Below are 22,675 nucleotides of genomic sequence, written 5' to 3' on the forward strand. Positions count from 1 at the left end.
ACGTAGGCGCCAATTCTATAAAACTTAGGCGCACATTATAGGATCATGCTTAGCATCGCCTAGGCAGCATTCAGCATCCTAACATTTAGGCGTCCGTCCCCAATTTATGCCAGGGTTTTCTTTGCCTGAAATTAGGTGCCGCTATCAGAGACTAATGGCACCTGATTCACACTAATGGCACCTGATTCATGGGCCTAACTTGAAAACAGGCCCATGATCTCCCCCCTAGCCACGCCCACTTTTAGTGTAGGTGCTTTGAGCTTGGTGTCTACTGTTTATAGAATTGAGTTTTTTGAGTTAGGCGCCTAACTTTCAATTAACTTTCTCGGCTGCCATTTTTTTCAAATCCAAGAAAGTTTGGATGATCTTGGTTTCTTCTCCTTCCAGCAAAAATGAGATATCAAAGAGTTTAATCGTCTTGTATCTTTTTTTCAAGAGCCATATTGGTAAAAGCTGTAAGACAAAGCTATTTAGGAAAAAGTGTCATGCCAAATAACTACTCTACCATATAATGAAATGGGTAGTGGAGACCAGCAGGTTAGGTATTCTTCTGTAGAACAGAGCACATGATCTACATTGCTTCGATACAGAGTGGATATTATTGCAGTGAGGACAATACAAAGATATTGGAATGAAGTTGATGTCCATTGCAAGGAGAAGGGACCAGGCCAAGAAAGCTTGGAGTTGGTCTGGCATTAAAAAAAAAATACAACAAAACTAGAAAGGAAGAACTAAGAAGGTCAACTTCACTTAAATATATAAACTTTCAACCTGAGAGGTGCTCAGAACCTTGAAAAACAATCCCTATAGACATTTCGGTGTTCTATCATTGCATCCTCTCCCGTGTTAGAAAGAATATAGTGAACCAATTTTTCCAAAAATTGAGTTAATGTCCCAAAACAATCATGTGAACAAAATAATAACTTCAGCGTTTTTTCAAAAATGTGAACTTAGCTTGCATGGGTGCTTTAGGAAGCTGTCTCACTCCAGCGGGCTCTAACGCGTTTCGCCGCAAGGCTTCTTCAGAGAGCCGCCAAACAAGCTGGAACTGAGTGAAAACTTCTTCCTTCCTTGTCACCCGTGATTACATCACTTCCTGCTATCAGGAAGTGATGTAATCACGGGTGACAAGGAAGGAAGAAGTTTTCACTCAGTTCCAGCTTGAAAACTTCTTCCTTCCTTGTCACCCGTGATTACATCACTTCCTGCTATCAGGAAGTGATGTAATCACGGGCGACAAGGAAGGAAGAAGTTTTCACTCAGTTCCAGTTTGTTTGGCGGCTCTCTGAAGAAGCCTTGCGGCGAAACGCGTTAGAGCCCGCTGGAGTGAGACAGATTCCTAAAGCACCCATGCAAGCTAAGTTCACATTTTTGAAAAAACGCTGAAGTTATTATTTTGTTCACATGATTGTTTTGGGACATTAACTCAATTTTTGGAAAAATTGGTTCACTATATTCTTTCTAACACGGGAGAGGATGCAATGATAGAACACTGAAATGTCTATAGGGGCTGTTTTTCAAGGTTCTGAGCACCTCTCAGGTTGAAAGTTTATATATTTAAGTGAAGTTGACTTTCTTAGTTCTTCCTTTCTAGTTTTGTTGTATGATTCTGCTCTTTTGGGAGACATAGTTTTAAGTTTGACCCAGTAGTTTTCATTAAAAAAAAAAAAAAGACATATTTCACTCCTAAATACTTGATTAAACATTTGCATGGATATGCCAACAGGAATGTTGCCCCACGAGTTAATGTCTCAGATCTTATAGCCAATAACAATTTTCTCCATTCTCGTATGTTCCTAATGGCACCGGGGAAGATCTAGACTTTTTCCCCTTGAAGCAATGTTTGATAGTTGCGAAAGTATAATCTTACAATTTGTTTGTACCAGATCCCTAGTTTGTATCAAGTTAGGATACAACCCTGTATTGTAAACGTGTTCTGTAATTGTATGCTAATAGATCTCATGCATATTCATTGGGGAAATCCTGGATTGCGGCCCTCGAGGAGGGACTTTGACACCCCTGGCTTAAGGGATTGTTCTCAGGCTTCAGGATATGAAATGGTATTATTTATGCAATTGGCAAGGGGGAAATGTATATTTGCTAAAAAGCGTTCCCAGAATCCAATTTATCTTTCCTTCCAAAATCCAATTTCAGAGGTTTTAACTGTAGATTAGACATAGTACTCGGTTAATTATAAATTTTATTTAGCGTTTGTCAGCCGTTGAGCAAGAGAGATGAACGCTGTAGTAGCATTTCATTCTTTTCTAGAGCTGGTCCTGCAAATTTGATAAGAAATCTCCCTCTAAAATAGTAGAAATCACAGGAGGGGGCGTCTGTCTTAGCCAGACCAAAGGAATTGCTTTGAAGTCAGTTCCTGGCATTTTTTTTCCCCCTGCTAAGACTGTTGTCTGTATTTCTTTGAAGTATACTATACCATTAATGGTAATCTCAGCTCAAAAATAGTTACAGACCGCCACTGAAGCGTTGGTTCTAGGATCGTGAGAATAGCACTTAACCAAGCTCTTTAATTTCTTGAGTTTGTTTTACGGGAAGCCAGTCCTGACCTGCCTAAAATTCTTTCATTTAAAAACACGGCATGCACGGCTGGCAGCTTCATGCATTCCTCCTAGCAGGGAGTTTCCTCAAGTTTATATTAGAGCACCATGAGATAACGTACAGATATGTCCGAGATTTGTTATGCCCTTGGGTTTCTCCCGGTCAGTGGTTTTCCAAACACTGCTCAATGCTACCCAGATTTATTCTATGCTGACAGTACAGCGTCACCGTGTCAGTCTTCCCTCAAAGCTTATTCACAGCGAGCGGGCGTCTCGCAGCAGCTGCTGTTGTCTCCTCTCCGCCAGTCTCGCTGCAGCATCGCCTCCTACGGATGTGGGTTCGTCTACATCGAAGAGCCAGGTTTTCCTTTGCTGTTCTTAATTCTATCTCAAAAGAGATCAAAGAATTCCACACTCAAGTGTAGCTATTTCCTGATTGACGTCCCCCTTACTCTGCTAGCGGTGCTGTTTATACTTTGCTGTGTCAATTATTCAGCTACATCTTTCATATAATATTAGTGTCTTTTAAAGTCTTAACTAAAAGTGTATCTAATACATATTGGTTATTATGCCCCCCCTATAGTCTGCATAATACAATTATCACCATCATTATCAATTCATAGGCTTCCTGTTGTTTCCTCTCCAGTCCCATCATTTCCCTTGACTTCTGAAATGAGAGGAAATTGCTATTCTTTCCTCTAAACTCAATATTTGTTTTTCTGACCTCACATCCTGGCCCTCGGCTACGGTCATCCTTTCCACCTGCTACGTCTTCAATCGATGCAGCGTTATTCTCTGCTGTGCCGACGCTGCAGGGGGGGGGGAAAGAGTGTGGCGCAGTGGTTAAAGCTACGGCCTCAGCACCCTGAGGTTGTGGGTTCAAACCCACGCTGCTCCTTGTGGCCCTGGCCAAGTCACTTAATTCCTCACCCCCATTGCCCCAGGTATGTTCGATAGATGTGAGCCCACTGGGGCAGACTGGGAAAAATGCTTGAGTACCTGAATACATTCATGTAAACTGTTCTGGCACCCTGGTTGTCTTAGATTGTAAACTCCTTTGAGCCGGGACTGTCTTCTTCATGACTCCATACAGCGCTGCGCACATCTGGTAGCACTATAGAAATAATTAATAATAGTAATTCCATGAATATTTATATGAGAACATTAAATCCCAGAGCTCTTTGTATGCAAATCAGAATTTAACACCGTTTTAACAGTTCCAGGCAAGGTCTTCGCTCCGTGAAATGCCTGCATTCAGTTCAGTCCATGTTCAAAGTATTGCGTTTCCGTAAGTGTGCTATTCATTTTAATCTCATTTCTGAAGGTTATATAAAAAGTATACGGTGTCCTTCTGCAGGCTTCTTTCATTGCTCTGCTCCATAGCCTTTGAAAAGGATGCTGAAGGCTGCTTTTGAAACCGGCCGGCCTCTTTTGAGATTGAATTTCTAACAAATCCCACCATGGTTTAGTGATGCGATGTTAAGAAGGCACTATAGAAAATTCACACCCAATATGTTTTATATATCAGGAAGTTAGTGCTTGATGAAAGGTGGTCTTGAGTAGCAAAGGAAAAATTCTCAGCACCTCACAGGGCACCTGTTTGTTCTATGTGCTGCACACTGTGGTCTCAAACTCCAACCCTTTGCAGGGCCACATTTGGGATTTGTAGGTCCTTGGAGGGCCTCAGAAAAAAATAGTTCATGTCTTATTAAAAAAAATGACAATTTTGCATGAGGTAAAACTCTTTATAGTAGCATAATGGCAGATAAAGGCCAAATGGCCCATCCGCAGCATCCACTATCTCCTCCTCTCCCTATTGGCTAAGGCTCTTAACATTTGCATCTCCTCTTCCTATAGGCTAAAGCTCTTTACACCTGCATTGTGATGTCATAGAACTTTATGGTTATAGAAACATAGTAGCATGATGGCAGATAAAGGCCAAATGGTCCATCCACTATCTTCTCCTCTCCCTATTGGCTAAGGCTCTTAACATTTGCATCTCTTCTTCCTTTAGGCCAGTTGTCTCAAACTCAACCCCTTTGCAGGGCCACCTTTTGGATTTGTAGGTACTTGGAGGGCCTCAGAAAAAAATAGTTCATGTCTTATTAAAAAAAATGACAATTTTGCATGAGGTAAAACTCTTTATAGTGTATAAATCTTTCCTTTTGGCTAAGTCTTAATAATAATATTGTCATTTATAGCTAAAGAGACATATGATCAAGAAACTGTTTTATTTTACTTTTGTGATTATGATAAATGTACCGAGGGCCTCAAAAGAGTACCGCATGTGGCGGGCCGCATGTGGCCTCCGGGCCATGAGTTTGAGACCACTGGTATAGCGTGACCATTGGCCTCAGTTGTCAAAAAATAATGGCTGCAATGTTTTTTTCCCAGCCTGTCACATTTTTATGATGTCACGGTTATGAAATGGGAATGGGGATTTATATCTAATCTAATCTAATCCTTAGGTTTGTATACCGCATCATCTCCACGTTCGTAGAGCTCGACGCGGTTTACAGTAGGAGAAATAGGAAGGAACTACAACAGAGGGTTAAAGGTAGAAGTGTGAAGAAAATTTAGAGGACTTGGGATGGCAAGATATAAGAGTTTCCTTGATTCCTAAGTTGGAGGGAGACTTACATTTTTTGAGAAAAGCCAGGTTTTCAGATGTTTGCGGAAAACTTGGAGGGAGCTCAAGTTCCGAAGAGGGGAGGTATTGTTGTTCCAGAGCTCAGTGATTTTGAAGTGGAGGGAGGTCCCTAGCTTTCCTGTGTGGGAAATGCCTTTTAGCGAGGGGAAGGATAGTTTTAATTTGTGGGAGGATCTGGTGGTATTAGGGTTTGAGGAATTCCAAGAAAGAAGGATAAAGGGAGGGAGGATACCATATAGGATTTTGAAAGTTAAACAGGCGCATTTATAGTGGACCCTGGCGATTATCAGAAGCCAGTGGAGCTTGGCCAGGAGCGGGGAGACATGGTCAAATTTACTTTTAGCGAAGATGAGCTTGGCCGCGGCATTCTGAATCCGTTGGAGTCTGTGGAGGTTTTTCTTAGTTAGGCTTAAGTAGATAGAGTTGCAATAGTCCAATCTGGAGAGGATGATGGATTGGACAAGGAGGGTAAAATGTTATATACTGCCTTTTTGATGCTTTGACCTTTCAAAGCTGACATTCAAAGCAGTGGGCACTGGAGGACTAAGTGACTTGCCCAGGGTCACAAGGAGAAGCTTTGGGATTTGATCTCGCAACCTCTGGGTGCAGAGGCAGCAGCTCAACCAGCCAGCCACAGCCCTTCTGTTGCAAGAATCCATTTCTATTTTTCAAAATAAGACTTAAACCATTTAAATATTAAAGGCATGTTATAAGAATTTAAGGTAAAAGGATTGCCCCTCTGTCAAAACCAACAACAAAATATAGGGATCTAACACAATAGGTGGGATTGTGGGTTCAAAGTAACCCACACTGCTCCTTGTGACCCTGGGCAAGTCACTTAATCCCCCCATTGCTCCAAGTACATTAGATTGTAAGCCCCGCCGGGACAGGCAGAGAAAAAATGCTTCAGTATCTGAATAAATTCATGTAAACCATTCTGAGTGCCCCTGGGAGAATGGTATCAATAAAAACAAAGCTTGAGCATAGATGATACATAGAAATGTGTCATTTCTTTCAGCAGACAACCACCTGGAGTCACATTATCTACAATAAAAGAAATATGTCTTCTAAGAGGCAGATAAATTAAGAACAGGTTAAAATCATTAAAAAAATAGTAGACATGGACTTTATATGAGAAAGCGCCGAAGCTTGCGCCAAAGTTAAAAAGGTGAGGGGAAGGGGTGTGGATGCACGCACATGTCAGCCTAGCATGGCTAGCAATCGGCATTTATGGCTAGCAGGGCACAGTGTCGGGAGGGGGAGGAGGGGTGCTGTTGCCATATACCAAAAGGAGTGATATGCTCCCATTTTTTTAAACCAAAAATGAGGCGAACGGCAGTTTGAACTGTATGCGGAAGTGGACAAGGAGTCAATGAAGTGACTTGAGGAGAGGGGTAGTGTGGGCATAGCAACGTTGGTGGAATATGAAGTGTGCAGCAGAGTTCTGGGCAGATTGAAGAGGAGAGAGAAAGCCAGTGAAAAGCAGGTTGCAGTAGTCTAAGCGAGAGGCGATAAGGCTATGGTTGAGGGTCTTAGCAGTACGTTCAGAAAGGAAGGGTCAGATTTTAGCGATGTTATAGAGAAAGAAACGACAGGTTTTGGCAGTCTGTTGGATTTGTGAAGAGAAGGAGAGTCGAAGATTACCCCGAGATTGCGAGCCGATGGGACAGGAAGAATGAGGGGGTTGTCCACAGAAATAGAGAATGGGATGAGAGGACAGGTAGGTTTAGGAGAAAAGATAAGGAGCTCAGTCTTGGCCATGTTTAGTTTTAGATGGCGAAGAGACATCCAGTAGCGATGTCAGACATGCGTATTCATTTTGGTAATCCTGAAAACTGCCCAATTAGGTGTGCCTTCAGGAGAGGTTTGGGAAAGTCATAGCTTGATCTTCCATGACTATTCTAGAGGCCAGTGCCTCTGCTTTGAAACATGGCATAAAAGATGAAGAGAACCCACTCAGGATGGGTTTAGAAATCTCTCTTCTCAATAGTAAGCCATCCCTTAAATATTTGCTTCCAGAAATCCATGTTATTATTAAGATTTCAGACCTCATGCTTCCTTATAATGATTTTGCTAATTAATTTTCAAACTAGTACAAAGACTTGCAGTTAAGAAATGGAAAGCCAACTGAGCTGATTAGACTTTTAGAAAATATTTTTTAATTGCTGCTTTAAATGCCTGCTGAAAGATGTTTTATGTCTGCTTTCTCAGAAAAAAATTATGAATGTGGCAAAATATGTGGTTTTCAAACATAATTATAAGAACAAATACTAAATATGTGCCTGAAAATCTATTTTCCTAATGAGCTTTCATATTCCTCTATGGTTGGTTTGTTAGAGTTGCATGACAAGGAAAAGTGCCCTTCACGGCTTTAATCTGGTACCTTCATCTTGACAGTCTGTTCAGATCTTTTTTTCCTCATTTGAGCCCAGCAGTTTCTTCCTGCTTCCTTGGGTTTCCAGCTCACTCAGAACCGGCCTTGGTTTTGGGGTATGGCGCAGTGGCTCGTCATTTACCACCACCTTTCACCTAGTCACTTAATCCCCAATGTCCCAGATATATTAGATAGAGTGGGAGCCCACCGGGACAGTTAGAGAAAAATGCTTGAATATCTGAATAATTTGTAATCCACTAGAATTGTACATTAGGGAGGTTGTAAGCTTGCCAGGACAGATAGGGGGAAATGCTTGAGTACCTGAATGTAAAAACTGCTTATAGACAATCTCCATTGGTAGGCAGAATATAAGTAACAAATAAACTTGGAAACTATGACACCTTAAGCCTAGTTTTCACAACCTAGTATCTCCTCTCTCTGAAGTCCCCTCTTCACCCCCCACTGGTGATAACGGGTACCAAAATGCCAGTCTGGCTTCGCTCCTTCTCTCTTTCCTACCCCAGTGCTGTGGATATCAAAAGGGGAGGGGGGTAGAAAGAGAGAGGGAGGAGAGAAGAGAAAGGGAGCAATGCCAGTCTGGGATTTTGGTGCCCTGGTCCACTGCTGATCAGGATATTCAGAGATTAGCTAGCTTAATGGTATTTAGCCGACTAAATATCACTGAACATTGGGTATTATGTGCCCAAAATCTATGTGCCAACATTTAAGCACCAACATTTCAGTGCCAGTGTTGACAGCAAATAAATGACAGGGGTAAATGTTAAGACACTTAGGCAGACAGTCGACAGTAGTCTATAAGTTTGGTGCCTAAGAACGTGACCCTCCCACGCTCTACCCATTTCCCACCCACACATGTGCCCCCTTTGCAGTTATGCAATCAAGCACTTAGGCACTCTTACAGAATATCGCATAAGTGCAGTTAGGTGCCTAACTGCCATTTACCCCCTTTTGGGCGCCTAACCTCCATTTCAGCTTTTAATTAGTGATGCACTATATGGAGTTAGGGAGTAAGGCCCTGATTCTATAAAAGGCGCTTACCAGTAGATGCCTACAATTGGGGTCAGCTACCGATCTAGGCACCTAACTTAATTGGCACTGATAATTGAAAGCACCATTAAAAACTAATTAAAAATTAATTGGCCAGTAGGCGCCTTACTTGGTAGGCACCTTCCACCTTGTGGTAGGCATCTACACTGGGCACCTACAGGGAATGTAGGCGTGCTTGGGGCGGAGTTGGGGCACGGATTGACTTAGGCTCTAGCTAGTATATTAGGCAGACTTAATATATCGGCGCCCAACATTATGACACCTACTGGTGACTTAAGTTGATTTAGGCACCACTAGGCGTGATCCACAAATGGTGCTTAAGTTTGATTGACATACAGTAGGTTCTGCTTTGCTAGTTGTCTAATGAGTAAGGCATCATTTATAAAATCTGGCCCCAAGTGATTTGTCCAAGGTTACAAGGAGCATCAGTGGGATCTGAATGCCGGCTTCCTTGAGTCTCACCATGCCGCTTTAACATCAAGCAATTTAACTTTCAATGGTACTATAGTGCACATTTGTATAAAATATTAATTTTGCATACCGACTTATTTTATTGTCCAGATAAAACTTATTGGATTTGTAAGTGATAGGCCAGATAACAACTATTTCAGTTCACATCACGGCAGTGACGTAGCAGGGGTGAGCGGCGCCTGGGGTGATGGTGGCCTTCTCCTGCCCTCTTCCCTGTCCCCCCCTTCCCCATAACTTTTTATCTTTGGCACGAGCAGCCATGAACTGGCTGCTTGCTTCGGCTTTCTCTCTGATGTCAGAGAGAGCGCCAAAGCCGGCATGAGCAGCCACAGTTTGTGGCTGCTCGCGTCGAGGTTAAAAAGATACGGGAGGAAGGGAAGGGGTGCGCACGCGGCAGGGGGAGGAGTGGGAAGGGCAGAGAGCAGGAAGGGGTGCCAGTGCCCCGAGGAAGACCGCGTCTGGAGCAGACCTCCCCCCTCCCTCATTACTACGCCATTGCATCATGGATTGCTGGAATTACACCCATTCTACATTATACTGAGAAATGTGATCAGAATTAAGAGAATGACAAAGGGATAAAATTTTTTCCCCGTCACTGAAAGTTCTTTTCCTGTCCCTACCCCATTCCCGCAAACTCTGTCCTCATCTGCACAAGCCTCAAACCCTTTAAAATCCTAAGTAGCAACATTCTAGAGCTGAGATTGTGATGTCATAATGCCTCATTCCACCAATGCCTAAGCTCCGTCCTCATCTGCAAAGTCTCAAACCCTTTAAAATCATGTGTTCGAGGCTTGTGCGGTTAAGGCAGAGCTTGCAGGAATGGGGCAGAGACAGAACTCAAAGGATGGGATGGGAAAATTGAGTTCCTGCGGGGACGGTGAAAAATTTGTCTCCGTGTCATTCTTTAATCAGAATATGACGAACAATAGTAATTGAAGATCCAGAACATCATGGCAGTGTCTCTCTCTTCATCTATGAACCACTGTGAATGCTGCATTAATAAATGTGGTGTTTGTTTCTAGGTTTGGCAGTGTGGAGGAAGCATAGAGGTTCTGCCCTGCTGTAGAATCGCCCACATAGAGAGAGCTCACAAACCGTACACTGAAGATCTCACCTCCCATGTCCGAAGGAATGCCCTAAGAGTGGCTGAAGTTTGGATGGATGAATTTAAAAGTCATGTTTACATGGCATGGAACATACCCCAAGAGGTAGGTCCATGATGGGGCTTCACAAAGTGGGAAATTTGGATTTCATTGTCTCTTGATTCTGGACGCTCTGATTTTTTTTAAGTCTTTCTATTAGTCTATTGCACCGCAGACATGTTTGGAAGTGCAGACTCTGCAAGAATGTTAAACATTGAGTATTAATTTAAATTGTATGGAATTCAAATAAGCAGTCACATAACCATTGCTCTGCTAAACAACTGAGATCTCATACCAGTTCTTCTTGTAGTACCAGTATATAGCTACAGTTTGCTAGGAAGTGTCCTTAATCCCCTGCTACCCCCCCCCCCCCAGTTGTCCAAGAAAGGCCAAATGCCAACAGAGGACTCCCTGATCCATTAATACCATTCTCCTTCGATAGAGGATATTTAAATCTAACCTAAAAACTTTCTTTTTTTAAACTTCTTTTAATATTTAAAACCTTCTCACTTACTATTATTTTTAATTTTTTTAATCAGCAATTTTAAATAATCCCTCTTTCTATTTTTCTCAACTTCTCTCAATATGACTTTCTAAACCCCCAACCTTAATGTTTTTTCCTCTTTCATATTTTCACTTTCTTCTCCTCTGAGAAACGCAATATGTAACTTTAACCTACTTTATCCCTTCCCATTGTTTCTCTAGTTTGTCAGTATTGTCTGTCTGAAGTTTTTATGTACCTCTTTTAAAGCTAGGTATAGCATTTCTTTTTTAATTGTTGCTCGCTTAGTACAAAATAGGCGATTTATCAAATTCAATAAAACTTGAAAACTTGAAACTTGAAGGAAGGAAGGGGAGGAAATCCTCTTATACCATTTCTTTGTGTCTTATTATTTTGAGGTTTGCACACCATCCTGATTGTGTATGCCCAAGAAGACAATATATAAACACTTTTAAGAAAATGTTAAGCCTTGTTTTGGACAGTCAGCAAGGAGGGCGATAGGAGGTTCCCCCCCGCCTCTAGCAGGGAAAGGGAAGGTCAGTCCTACAGTGGATGAAGATGGATTGTTCAGGTCTTGATCGGCCAACATTTATTGTGTTATTATGTTACATTTTTTAAAAAGTGAGGACCCAAGAAGGAAGAGGGCGATGGATTTTATTCCACTAGGAGGATAATACAGAAGTATAGATTTTTTTTTTTTTTTGAGCAGGGACAGACTCACATTTTCAAGTTTTATTAGGATTTTATATACCGCCTATCAAGGTTATCTAAGCGGTTTTATAATCAGGTACTCAAGCATTTTCCCTATCTGTCCCGGTGGGCTCACAATTTATCTAACGTACCTGGGGCTATGGAGGACTGAGTGACTTGCCCAGGGTCATAAGGAGCAGCGCGGGGTTTGAACCCACAACCCCAGGGAGCTGAGGCTGTAGCTTCAACCACTGCGCCACACACTCCTTTTGAGGCACTTAGAAAAGTTACAATTAGATATAAAGGTGGGAAGATGTCAAATAAAATCGTGGAGCAAACGACGAAGGAAGAACTAACAGGGTCTGCAGTGAAGGGTACGAAGACAAAACAAGGAAAACTGCAGACACACGTACAATGATGCAGGCAGAGTTTATTATATCAATAAATTGAATGCGGTTAAAGACACCACCTTAAAAACAAACAAACCAGGGGACCCGACACGGTCCGTGTTTCGGTAAACACGCCTTCATCAGGGGTCCCAGGTTGAGAAAGGAATCAAATAAAACCACAAACAAGCTATAGTCTGTGTGAAGATGAACACCGTAGGTCAATCTGTGCTTGGGCGACAGGATGACAAAAATTGTGGAACATGTAGACAAATATGATTTAATGAGACAGAGTCGGCATGGGTTCAGCCGAGGGAGATCTTGCTTCACCAATATGCTTGACTTCTGTGAAGGTGTGAATAAACATGTGGATAAAACTTAGGAATCAAGGAAACTCTTATATCTTGGCATCCCAAGTCCTCTAAATTTTCTTCACACTTCTACCTCTAACCCTCTGTTGTAGTTCCTTCCTATTTCTCCTACTGTAAACCGCGTCGAGCTCTACGAACGTGGAGATGATGCGGTATACAAACCTAAGGATTAGATTAGATTAGATTAGATAAAAATGAGCCGGTTGATGTCGTGTGTCTAGATTTTCAGAAAGCTTTTGATAAAGTTCATGAGAGGGTCCTGAGAAAATTAAAGAGTCATGGGATAGGTGGTAAAGTTCAGTTGTGGATTAGGAATTGGTTATCAGATAGAAAACAGAGGGTAGGGTTAAATGGTCATTTTTCTCAATCGTGGAGAGTAGACAGTGGAGTGCCACAGGGGTCTGTACTGGGTCTGTACTGTGCTATTTAATTTTTAACTTATTTATAAATGATCTGGAAGTTGGAACTGTTCAAAGTTGTTAAAACGCATGCACATTGTGAAAAATTGCAGGCAGACCTTAGGAAATTGAAAGACTGAGCGTCTAAGTGGCAGATGAAATTTAATGTGGACAAATGTAAAGTAATGCACTTTGGGAAGGATAACCCAAATTACCGTTATCGGATCCTAGGGTCCATCTTGGGGGTTAGCGCCCAAGAAAAGGATCTGGGTGTCATCATAGACAATATGATGAAACCTTCTGCCCAATGTGCAGCGGCGACCAAAAAAGCAAACAAGATATTAGGAATTATTTAAAAAGGGATGTTTAACAAGACTAAGAATGTTATAATGCCCCTGTATCGCTCCATGGTGCGACCTCATCTGGAGTATTGCGTTCAATTCTGGTCTCCTTATCTCAAAAAAGATATAGCGGCGCTAGAAAAGGTTCAAAGAAGAGCGACCAAGATGGTAAAGGGGATGGAACTCCTCTCGTATGAGGAAAGACTAAAACGGTTAGGGCGCTTCAGCTTGGAAAAGAGACGGCTGAGAGGAGATATGATTGAAGTCTACAAAATCCTGAGTGGAGTAGAACGGGTACAAGTGGATCTTTGTTTCACTCTGTCAAAAATTACAAAGACTAGGGGACACTCGATGAAGTTACAGGGAAATTCTTTTTAAAACCAATCGGAGGGAATTTTTTTTAACTCGGAGAATAGTTAAGCTGTGGAACGCGTTGCCAGAGGATGTGGTAAGAGCGGATAGATTTGGACAAGTTCCTGGAGGAAAAGTCCATAGTTTTGTTATTAAGACATGGGGAAGGCTCTGCTTGCCCTGGATCGGTAGCATGGAATTTTGCTACTCCTTAGGTTTTGGCCAGGTACAGGTGACCTGGATTGGCCACTGTGAAATTGGGCTACTGGGCCTGATGGACCATTGGCCTGTCCCGGTATGGCTATTCTTATGTTATGTTCTTACACTTCAGTGTTCACTTATAGAATAGTGCATAGGTGCCATTTTCCAATGTTCGTGTGCCTAACCTCCATTTGAGTTCCTAAAGATAGGCACCTATCTTGTGTTGCACTAAACAAGATTTTTCTCAACTGCTATTTGTGCCCTAATCTGATCTAATGCTCTGAAATGCAACCTAAAATACTAATCTATACTAAAACACTTTTTATATATAAACCCTAACAGACTGCAAAAGGCCTAAACTGACTTTGCTAAAAAAAAAAAAAAAAAGCAGAGTACTGAACTTTCACCATTATTGGTTGTATGGTCCCGTTACAATTGCTAATAAAGATACTTTAAAAAAAAAAAATAAATAAGGACAATGTAATAACCTCCTGAAGCCCATGTTTTACCCGTTTCCCAAGTTTGAATGCTAGCAGGTAAGATATTCTAATGGAGGTTTTCTTCCCCTTAGCAGTTCCTCTGTCAGCTTCTACTCAGGAGTCCAACGCCAAAGCAGGCTTTCATGTGGGCAGAGCATGGCAGGGCAAGGGTAGGTCTCACACTTAGGTGCCAAATTTATTTTAAAAAAAAACAAAAAAACAGCAACCCTGTAAGTTGAGCACTTGGATGCCAACATGTAGGTGCCAACATTTACACCTGCCTTTTACGTGGTATAAATGCTGGTGCCCAAATGCCAACTTATGCTGTATTCTCTAACAGAATCCGGGACCCCCCAGATGCCAGTATAGAATGCTATCTAAGCTCACAGATTTGGGACGCCTAAATTTTCACACCTTGTAAAGAATTGCCCCCTCAAAGGCAATAGATTATGAATTGTACAATTGTTGCAGGCTCCCATCAGTTATAAGACATAAATTAATTGAGCTAAACCAACAAATGTTATATCTGAGCTATGTGCTTCACAGTTGGTGGAAAGCCACAAATACTTTTCTGTCATAAATTAATGGCCATCTTTCAAGCAGAAAGGCTTTTTTTCGTGTTTTGAAACAGCCATCCGGTATTGGCAGTGGCAAAATGTTATTTGAAGCTCCCTGTGGGAAAATTTCCAATTGTTTAAGAAAGAAAAAGACTAATGAAAGTGGTTGTCAGCTATTAGATCAAGCTTTGCCTATTCCAGAAGTCACTGAACAGTTTGGAGGGTGACAAACAGTAGAGATGAGGAAATTAGCATACCATATGCTATAGCGATTGAACACACACTGTTTCACTTAGACAACTGAGAAGGCTTTACAGCGTGCTTTCAATTATCTCGACGGAAATAAATGCAAAGTCCCCGTTTTTAAAAAAGCACAGAGAAAACAACCCCAAGATAACAAAAAAAATTGCTTTTTCAGCTTCTCATGGATTTGATAGTGATTGCCACCATTAAAGTCCCTGAACTGACAGGTTAAAAAAAAAAAAAGTCTTTTCTTACTTAAATGCAATTTCAGTTTTCAATATACACTGGATAAAATTTTCTCCTTCAAGGTTTCAGCATTATATCTCAGGGCATTTTGAAATGATGCAAATACTGTTCAGAGCATTAAATATAATGCATGTGTTGTGTTTAGTTTGTTAAAAATCCATTGGTCGTTCAGAGTCTCACATTTGCGATTTACTGTAGGTAGCTTATTATACAATATAAATGACACAGTGGCTTCCGGTACCTTATAGATAGGGATAGGCAACTCAGGTCTTTGAGTGTTGCAAGCAAGTCAGGTTTCCAATGTCTCCCACTCTCTATGTAAGAGATGCATTTGTACTATAAGGGCAAAACCAAGGAGAACAACTGTGGAACTGATGATCTTGATAAAGTCTTTATTTGAACAATCCTGGAGTGCAAGGTGCAGTTCAGAGAATCCAAAATAAAAATTCACAGTAAATTACATTACATTACATTACAGATTTCTATTCCGCTTGTGCCTTGCGGTTCTAAGCGGATTACAAATTAAGAGACTGTATAATTTCTGGAATAATACAGTATATAGAATCAGGAAAGTATCAAGTTACAATTGATTAGTCTGGACATTTCCAGGAAGCATTTAGAGCATATAGTAGATAAATAGTAGGTTGTTGAAGTGAGTTGTACAATGTTTAGGTATAGTTATGGTGGTGGTATTCGTGTGTGTATTTTCTAGTGCTATGTAGAGGTTAAGATGAAGGAAAGTATTTTTTGAAGAGATGAGTTTTGATTTCTTTTCGGAATTCCTTTATGTCTATTGAATTGATCAGTAGATTGGAGATGGTTGTGTCAATTTTTGCTGCCTGTGTAGCTAAAAGGCTGTCATATATTTTCTTGCGTCTTATACCTTTGAGAGGAGGGTAAGCGAATAGTTTTTGAGTTCTCCTTATTCTGTGTGAGAGATTACGGTGTAGACTTTTGTTTAGGTAGCTGGGTGCTGTTCCGTGTGTTACTTTGTATAGTAGACAGTAGAATTTGAACTGGGATCTTGCTTTTATTGGTAGCCAGTGTGATTCAAGGTAAGCGTTGGTGATGTGGTCAAATTAACATAAGAACATAAGAACTGCCATCTCCGGATCAGACCTTCGGTCCATCAAGTCTGGCGATCCGCGCACGCGGAGGCCCAGCCAGGTGTACACCTGGCGTAATTTTAGTCACCCATATCCCTCTATGTCTCTTGTAAGGAGATGTGCATCTAGTTTGCAAAGGAAGATCGTGCCAAGCAAACTTACTGCACTTCTTTGAGGGGGTAAACAGACAGTTGGACAAAGGGGAACCCGTAGACATTATTTACCTCGACTTACAAAAGACCTTTGACAAAGTACTCCATGAGCAGCTACTTAGGAAGTTGTGGAACCACGGGGTGGAAGGGGACGTACACAGATGGGTTAAACACTGGTTGGCAGGCAGAAAGCAGAGGGTTGGAGTGAAGGGTCACTACTCGGACTGGAGGAGGGTCACGAGCAGAGTTCCGCAGGGGTCGGTGCTCGGACCGCTGCTATTCAATTTATTTATTAATGACCTGGATGAAGTGTGAAGTTATAAAATTTGCGGATGACACAAAACTGTAGCAGGGTTAGAACTGTGGAAGAATGTGAGGACCTACAAAGGGACCTGAACAAACTGGAGGAGTGGGCAAATAAATGGCAGATGAACTTCAGAGTAGGGAAATGCAAGGTCATGCATATAAGGAAAAAGAACCCGATGTTCAGCTACCAAATGGGAGGATTAGTACTAGAGGGAAGTAACCTTGAAAGAGACTTGGGTGTGCTGGTGGACACAACAATGAAGTCAACGGCACAATGCGCAGCAGCCTCGAAGAAGGCAAACAGAATGCTGGGTATTATTAAGAAGGGTATTACAACCAGAACGAAGGAAGTCATCATGCTGCTGTACCGCGCGATGGTACGACCACATCTGGAGTACTGTGTCCAATATTGGTTGCTGTACCTAAAGAAGGACATGGAGATACTTGAGAGGGTTCAGAGAAGAGCGACAAGAATGATAAAAGGTATGGAAAACCTTTCATAAGCAGAGAGGCTAGAAAGGCTGGGGCTCTTCACCCTGGAGAAGCGAAGACTCAGAGGAGACATGATAGAGACTTACATGATCATGAAGGGCATAGAGAAGGTGGAAAGGGACAGATTCTTCAGCCTATTGGGAACTACAAGAACAAGGGGGCACTCGGAGAAACTGAAAGGGGACAGGTTTAGAACCAATGCTAGAAAATTTTTCTTCACTCAGAGGGTGGTGGACACCTGGAATGCACTTCCGGAGGATGTGATAGGACAGAGTACATTAAGGGAATTCAAAGAGAGATTGGACAAGTTCCTGAAGGATACGGAGATTGAGGGATATAGATAGAGGTAGAGATAGGACCATGAAAGGGTATAGATAGAAGAAAAATGGAGATTAAAGGATTTTAGGCAAAGGATCACTTACAGGTCATGGACCTGATGGGCCGCCACGGGAGCGGACTGTTGGGTGCGATGGACCCCTGGTCTTACCCAGCAGAGGCAACTTCTTATGTTCTTATGTTTGCTTTTAAATCCTAGAACGGTGGATTGTGGCATAGAATTGTGGCATAGACCCGACACGGGCCGTGTTTTGGTCATAAAAAACCTTCTTCTATAGACCACAAGCGATGGATTGCAAATAAGCAAAACAAAATACGGTCGGCATCGTTGTGATCAGCTACGATTATCCATATTTTGTTTTGCTGATTTACAATATTACTTGTGGTCTATAGAAGTACCGGACCCTGGAAGATCTTTTGTGACCAAAACACGGCCCGTGTCGGGTCTATACCACAATCTTGCACTGTTTCTGACCTTGTGGCTGCCACACGACTAAAGGCCAATCACTGCACTATGCGTGGACGAAATATCTAATAGGCAATGTACGAGTACATATGTTGCATTTTGCTACCTCTATTCCGGTTATCGTGTAATTTAACAATTGCCTTTACAAGAGGGCACTCTCTAAAGTTGAAAGGGGATAGATTCCGTACAAATGTAAGGAAGTTCTTCTTCACCCAGAGAGTGGTAGAAAGCTGGAACGCCCTTCCAGAGGCTGTTATAGGGAAAACACCCTCCAGGGATTCAAGACAAAGTAGATAAAGACAGATTGTTCACCCTCTCCAAGGTGGAGAGAACGAGAGGACACTCTCTAAAGTTAAAAGGGGATAGATTCGGTACAAACGTAAGGAAGTTCTTCTTCACCCAGAGTGGTAGAAAACTGGAACGCTCTTCCAGAGGCTGTTATAGGGGAAAACACCCTCCAGGAATACAAGACAAAGTAGATAAAGACAGATTGTTCACCCTCTCCAAGGTGGAGAGAACGAGAGGACACTCTCTAAAGTTGAAAGGGGATAGATTCCGTACAAATGTAAGGAAGTTCTTCTTCACCCAGAGAGTGGTAGAAAGCTGGAACGCCCTTCCAGAGGCTGTTATAGGGAAAACACCCTCCAGGGATTCAAGACAAAGTAGATAAAGACAGATTGTTCACCCTCTCCAAGGTGGAGAGAACGAGAGGACACTCTCTAAAGTTAAAAGGGGATAGATTCGGTACAAACGTAAGGAAGTTCTTCTTCACCCAGAGTGGTAGAAAACTGGAACGCTCTTCCAGAGGCTGTTATAGGGGAAAACACCCTCCAGGGATACAAGACAAAGTAGATAAAGACAGATTGTTCACCCTCTCCAAGGTGGAGAGAACGAGAGGGCACTCTCTAAAGTTAAAAGGGGACAGATTCCGTATAAACATAAGGAAATTCTTCTTCACACAGAGAGTGGTGGAGAACTAAAACGCTCTTCCGGAGGCTCCGGGGATTCAAAACAAGGAAGTTCTTCTTCACCCAGAGAGTGGTAGAAAGCTGGAACGCCCTTCCAGAGGCTGTTATAGGGGAAAACACCCTCCAAGGATTCAAGACAAAGTTAGACAAGTTTCTGCTGAACAAGAACGTGCGCTGGTAGGGCTAGTCTCAGTTAGGAGCGGACTGCTGGGCATGATGGACCACTGGTCTGACTCAGCAGTGGCAATTCTTATGTTCTTAATTTCTGTGGCGCAGTGGTTAAAGCTACAGCCTCAGCACCCTGAGGTTCTGGGTTCAAACCCACGCTGCTCCTTGTGACCCTGGGCAAGTCATTTAATCCCCCCATTGCCCCAGGTACGTTAGATAGATTGTGAGCCTGCTGGGACAGAGAGGGAAAACTGCTTGAGTACCTGAATAAATGCATGTAAAACCGTTCTGAGCTCCAATGGGAGGACGGAATAGAAAATTGAATAAATAAAGTACTCTCATCATCGGCAAGAAATTAGACCTAATTATCTGAGCTTCAGGATATCTTCCATATTATATTACAAGGCATTAGCACTTTCTTTTTCCAATCGTGATACTGATAGGAAGGTTGACAGTTGGAAAGGCTCAAAAAAACAAAATAACAAACAATTTTTTGTGACAAATAATATGATACATTTACATGGATGGCGCAAGAAGAAAGTCGCCCCTAGAGCTAACCCACCTGGTTTCAAAAGTAAAAATTGTCTACAACATTTTTGGGTAATTCTTGCTTTTGCAACGTTTTGGATCCATAAGATGTAGGACTTGAGCGGAATTTAAGCGAATGTCTTGACTTTTGAATTTCTTTTTTTCTTATGTATAACAAAATTGCTTTAACTTTTGCTTTCTGTACAAGTTTAAACTTGAAATGTATATTGAAAATTATAAATAAATAAATAAAATACTCTCATCGGCATCTTTAAGTACTCATGCTCCTGTGCCAACTATGTGTAATTGGAAGAGTCAGCCATGAACAAATAGTCTTGTATTGACTGTACCACATACAGTTCATAAAGGAAAATTTTTGAGCATCTTTTTGTAGACATTAGTTAAGCTCACACAGTCGTCGTTCTTTTACCATTTGCATGAGAATATGATCTTTGTCTCTGCAGGTTCTCAGCTCAGGGGATTACTATGTCATTGTTGTTAACCCAATTGTGGTACAGAACAAAACAAAACAAAAACCCCAATCCAATGAATCAGCAGTGAAGAATCAAACAATGAAAGCAGAGAAAAAAATTGCAGTTGTGATGTACAAGTACAAAATCTTTATTGGAGAAAATACAATGTATTTTCTCCAAACCAATTGTGGTGTCATAATCGGAGAATTGCCACTCTAGATAGGAATTATATTAGTTTTTTCATTAATTTTACTTCTTATTTGTGAAGTATTATGGACCTCATTACCAATGTGCTATGACATTAGAATGTGGTCATTTCATTGTTAAGGAGATGGTGAGGAGCTATTTTTATAAACTGTGCTGAGTTTGGAGGGTTCAGTATTATATATTGTTATTTGACTTTTGGACGGGCTTTCAATTTTGAGCCCAGGAGACTGAAATCCTTTACAACTTCTGTTCTATTGCCTTCAAGCTCAAAATCTTCATCATTTTCCATGTTCATGATCTTCGTCTTGTTTATGTTCAGTTTCAATCCCATGTTATGACTTTCGGCTTTGACTTTTCTCAGCAGATACAGCAGGTCTTCTTTGCTGCTGGTGATGAGCGTTGTATCATCTGCATAGCGCAGGTTGTTTATGTTTCGGCCACTAACTTTGAAACCGACACCCTCTTCTTCCAAATTTGTTTTTCTGAAGAAGGTTTCACCGTACAGGTTGAACAGGTAAAGTGATAAGATGCGTCCTTGCCTGATGCCACGTTTTATTAGAAACCAATCAGTGTTGCCGTATGAAGATTTTGAGCTTGAAAGTGATTGAAATCCTTTACAACTTCTATTCTATCTCCTGGGCTCTGTTGTAAACAAAGAAGCAAATAGTAGGGAGGAAATACTTCGCATAATAGCACTTGGTCGCTCTTCAACGAAGGCTCTCAACAAGGTATTCAAAGGCAAGGAGGTAACACTCCAAAGATCAGACTTGCCCATGCACTCATTTACGTACACGAAAGCCAGAAACTAGAGAAACAAAACAGAAAGAAGGTTGACTCATTTGAGTTTTGGTGCTGGAGAAGGATTTTAGGTGTGCCGTGGACCACCAGAAGAACTAACAAATAAATTCTGGAAGAGATCAAACCAGCTATGTTACTCAAAAACCAAATGATGAAGTTCCAACTGTCTTATTTTGGTCACACCATCCAGAAGAGAGAAATCACTGGAGAATGGCATCATGTTTGGGAAGATCGAACGAACCAGGCGAAGAGGGTGACCTGCAATCAGATGGCTGGACATGTTGGAACCAACCGTAGGGATGACGCTGGAGGACCTTTCCGGACTAGCACAAAACTGATTTGTTTTTAGATCTGCAATTCATCAAGTCACTAGGACTCGAGCACCAGTCGATGGCACCTAACAGTAACAACAACAAAGGCTTACTGTTATTGATATTTGGTTTTATACCTGTAATGCTCGTTATTATGTTACATTGTTCAGAGCATTACAGGTAAAACAAAATGCAGTGGTTGGTCTATTGACTCGTTAAAGCCTTAGGGATTATGAGAGATTTGCATTGGCTGCATATAGCACAGCAGATCGTTTTAAGGATTTTCTGAATGATTCATTCCACTTTACAATGTGTCTATCTGACTTATTTGTCTAAAATACTAATAAGATTGGAGGTTGAAAGAAATCTTAGATAGTTTATACTTTATTTACTTATAGCCCACCTTTATTAAAGTGGGTCACAAAAATACACACACAATAATAGTTACACACATCGATAAAATAACAAGTTCAAAAATCCTCCGGTGTCAAACTAAAAAATATAAGTGCTCAACGCTCATATTTCATTTTACAAAACAGATATTGCTTTAACAAATTTTTTAAAGTATTCAAATTGCTCTGTTGCCTAATGAGATTTTATTCCAAGTATCAGGATTTATACAAGAAAAAGTACCAACTCTGGTGGTATGCAATCTCATTTGCTCTATAGTTGGTACATACAATTTCCCACAATCAGCTGAACGTAGGCTTCGAGACGGCGTACATGGACAAACTATCAACCAAATATTTCGGTGCCATCCGACGCATGCAAAGATATGTTAACAGCAACAGTTTGTACTGTATCTGGCGAAGGACACAAAAAGGCTTGAAGTGGTCCAGAGGAGGGCGACGAAAATGATAGGAGGTTTGCGCCAAAAGACATATGAGGAGAGACTGGAAGCCCTGAATATGTATACCCTAGAGGAAAGGAGGGACAGGGGAGATATGATTCAGACATTCGAATACTTGAAAGGTATTAATGTAGAACAAAATCTTTTCCAGAGAAAGAAAAATGGTAAAACCAGAGGACATAATTTGAGGTTGAGGGGTGGTAGATTCAAAGGCAATGTTAGGAAATTCTACTTTAAGGAGAGGGTGGTGGATGCCTGGAATGCGCTCCCGAGAGAGGTGGTGGAGAGTAAAACTGTGACTGAGTTCAAAGAAGCGTGGAATGAACACAGAGGATTTAGAATCAGAAAATAATATTAAATATTGAACTAAGGCCAGTAATGGGCAGACTTGCACGGTTTGTGTCTGTATATGGCCTTTTGGTGGAGGATGGGCTGAGGAGGGCTTCATTAGCTGGAAGGGTGTAGATCAGGGGTGCCCACACTTTTTGG

At 41.5% G+C, this 22,675-nt stretch overlaps 1 protein-coding gene across 1 annotated transcript in view; it reads left to right on the forward strand.

The window, feature by feature from the left end:
- GALNT18 (polypeptide N-acetylgalactosaminyltransferase 18) overlaps positions 1-22,675 on the forward strand; it is a 407,250-nt gene that overhangs the window by 309,884 nt on the left and 74,691 nt on the right. The window contains exon 7 of the mRNA XM_033928873.1: positions 10,141-10,326. Within this exon, the coding sequence (XP_033784764.1) occupies positions 10,141-10,326 (186 nt within the window). The remainder of the gene's footprint in view (positions 1-10,140; positions 10,327-22,675) is intronic.

The sequence above is a fragment of the Geotrypetes seraphini genome, chromosome 19 (assembly GCF_902459505.1).
Source record: "Geotrypetes seraphini chromosome 19, aGeoSer1.1, whole genome shotgun sequence".
Lineage (NCBI taxonomy): Eukaryota > Metazoa > Chordata > Amphibia > Gymnophiona > Dermophiidae > Geotrypetes > Geotrypetes seraphini.